Source organism: Hoplias malabaricus, chromosome 5, assembly GCF_029633855.1.
Source record: "Hoplias malabaricus isolate fHopMal1 chromosome 5, fHopMal1.hap1, whole genome shotgun sequence".
Taxonomy (NCBI): domain Eukaryota; kingdom Metazoa; phylum Chordata; class Actinopteri; order Characiformes; family Erythrinidae; genus Hoplias; species Hoplias malabaricus.
This window is the reverse complement of record NC_089804.1, coordinates 1,722,556-1,724,439: the sequence shown is the minus strand read 5'-3', so window position 1 is coordinate 1,724,439 and position 1,884 is coordinate 1,722,556. Positions and strand designations below refer to the sequence as shown.

Here is a 1,884-nt window from a genome sequence, read left to right as displayed (position 1 = left end):
ACACACTCTATCAGATTCTGTGTAATAAATGTTTTAGTCCTGTTTTCATATCTGAGTTACTACTTAGAAAACTGAATTAAAACTCACCTACTGCACCTTTAATCTTTTAAAAAAAGACAAATAATGACCAAACCATGTACAAAATAAACACTGTTTCTGTCTTAGTTTACTGTTTAACGACAGTGTGAAGGTGATGAGGGTCTGGGGGCACACTGGAAGTAAACATTTATATAATATCCAGAGTTACTGGAGAAAGAAGAACGGCACGTGTACAGCGCCCTCTGCTGACCACATCAGAGAAAGAGCAGGTTTCGGCTCTTATTGTTGGTTACAGCCGTAATCCTGACTCTCTGGTGTGTCTGATCCAGTCGTTCCAGCACAACACACCCCTCAGAGCAGGTAGGATGCAGACGGTGGACGGTTCTCAGTCCAGGAGGTGACCCGGAGTGATTTAGAACTCCAGCGGCGCCGCTGTTTCTGATCCACGGGTAACAGAACCACATCAGTGTAACTGCAGCGCTGAGAACGATCCACCACCGAATCAGCCCCGCTCTGTGGGGGCTCTGACCGGTGAAGGACGGGGGTGAAAGGGGGCAGACGCAGGGGCAAGTGTTATCCCGCAGGGCGGCGCTGTGGAGCCTGGAGACTCCGGTTCAAAGCGCCGCGGTCCTCCTTTGTGCCCGACCTGGTGAGCGGTGAGCGGCGGAGGGAACCACAGCAGAAATGGACATGAAGAAACGGATCTACCTGGAGCTGCGGAACCGGACTCCTTCAGACGTGAGTGGGGCGGGCTGAGAGCCGGGGTCCGGCGCGGTCCGGGCGGGTAGAGGAGCCGCCGTGGAGCCGCTTGTAGAGGACACCGCGTGGTGCGGGTCCCCGGCTTCTGAAGGCGCCCTCTCGGCCCTTTCACTTCATTCCTCCGCGAGTAATCTCACCCTCGCCCCGGGTTCTGGAGTGTACCGCCTGTAACTCGCGGGGTACTGGGTCAGAACCGAGGCAGGGGTCTGTCGTTCTTGTAATTGTCCCGTTCCTCCTTAAGCGGTACAGCGCCTTTAGGAACTGCCTACTCTACATTTAAGGTGGAACGGACAATTCGAGGAGCCTGACGTCAGCTTAAAAGACATTAAAGTCTATAAAGTTCGCCCACGCGTCTGTGGAGTTCGTACAGATTTTTAAACGCCGTTTTTGGGCCGTAAAAGTGTGAAGGAAGCGGTTTTGAACCCGCCTTGTGTTTCCCGCCATGACGGGGGACCCGTCTCTGCGGCGGTTTGATTCCGTTAACGGTCGTTTTGAGACTGTAACGGAGCTTTAACGCTGTTCTTCTGCATTAAAAGCGTTTAAACCGTGTATTTGTTGGGGTTTCAGCAGCAGCTCTAAACCCACACCACGAGGCGGAGTCCTCTCACTCGGACTCTCCCCGGTCCACCTTAAATAGCGCTGCTGCTCCAGCGGCGCCAAAGTGGAAACACTGCAGCATTTAAGGTGGAAAGGGAGCATTAAAAATAAAGGGAGCTAATTTCAGCGTTGATTTTAACGCTGTGTCCCGGGTTTTAAGGTGGAACTATTGTAAAGTAGACGGTTATTTTGCAGTTTCACTTTATCATTTACACTTAATTCTATATATGATTTAAAATCACCCTCGTTGTGTTTTGTTCCTCTGTCTTTGTCTATTTTTCTCTCTCTATCTCTCTCTCCCTCTCTCTCTCTCTTCCTCTTCTGTTGATTTAGTTTTAAAGGGCTCATACCCCTTGTTTATTATTAATTTGTGACGTAACAAACGGAGAGTATATCCATATCTGCTGGTTCTGCCCCGAGTGGTTTAAGGTGGACGTGGGGTGTCTGATCTGCCCTGACTGAACGACCCGACCCTCGGTGTGTGACCCG

The 1,884-nt window shown here is 50.8% G+C and overlaps 1 protein-coding gene across 1 annotated transcript in view; it reads left to right on the top strand.

Moving 5' to 3' along the window:
- The first annotated feature begins 334 nt into the window (after positions 1 to 334).
- The window catches only part of LOC136696834 (acidic leucine-rich nuclear phosphoprotein 32 family member B-like), a 5,272-nt gene continuing 3,722 nt past the window's right edge, over positions 335 to 1,884 (top strand). The window contains 1 exon segment of the mRNA XM_066671546.1: positions 335 to 777. Within this exon segment, the coding sequence (XP_066527643.1) occupies positions 724 to 777 (54 nt within the window). The 5' untranslated portion in view covers positions 335 to 723.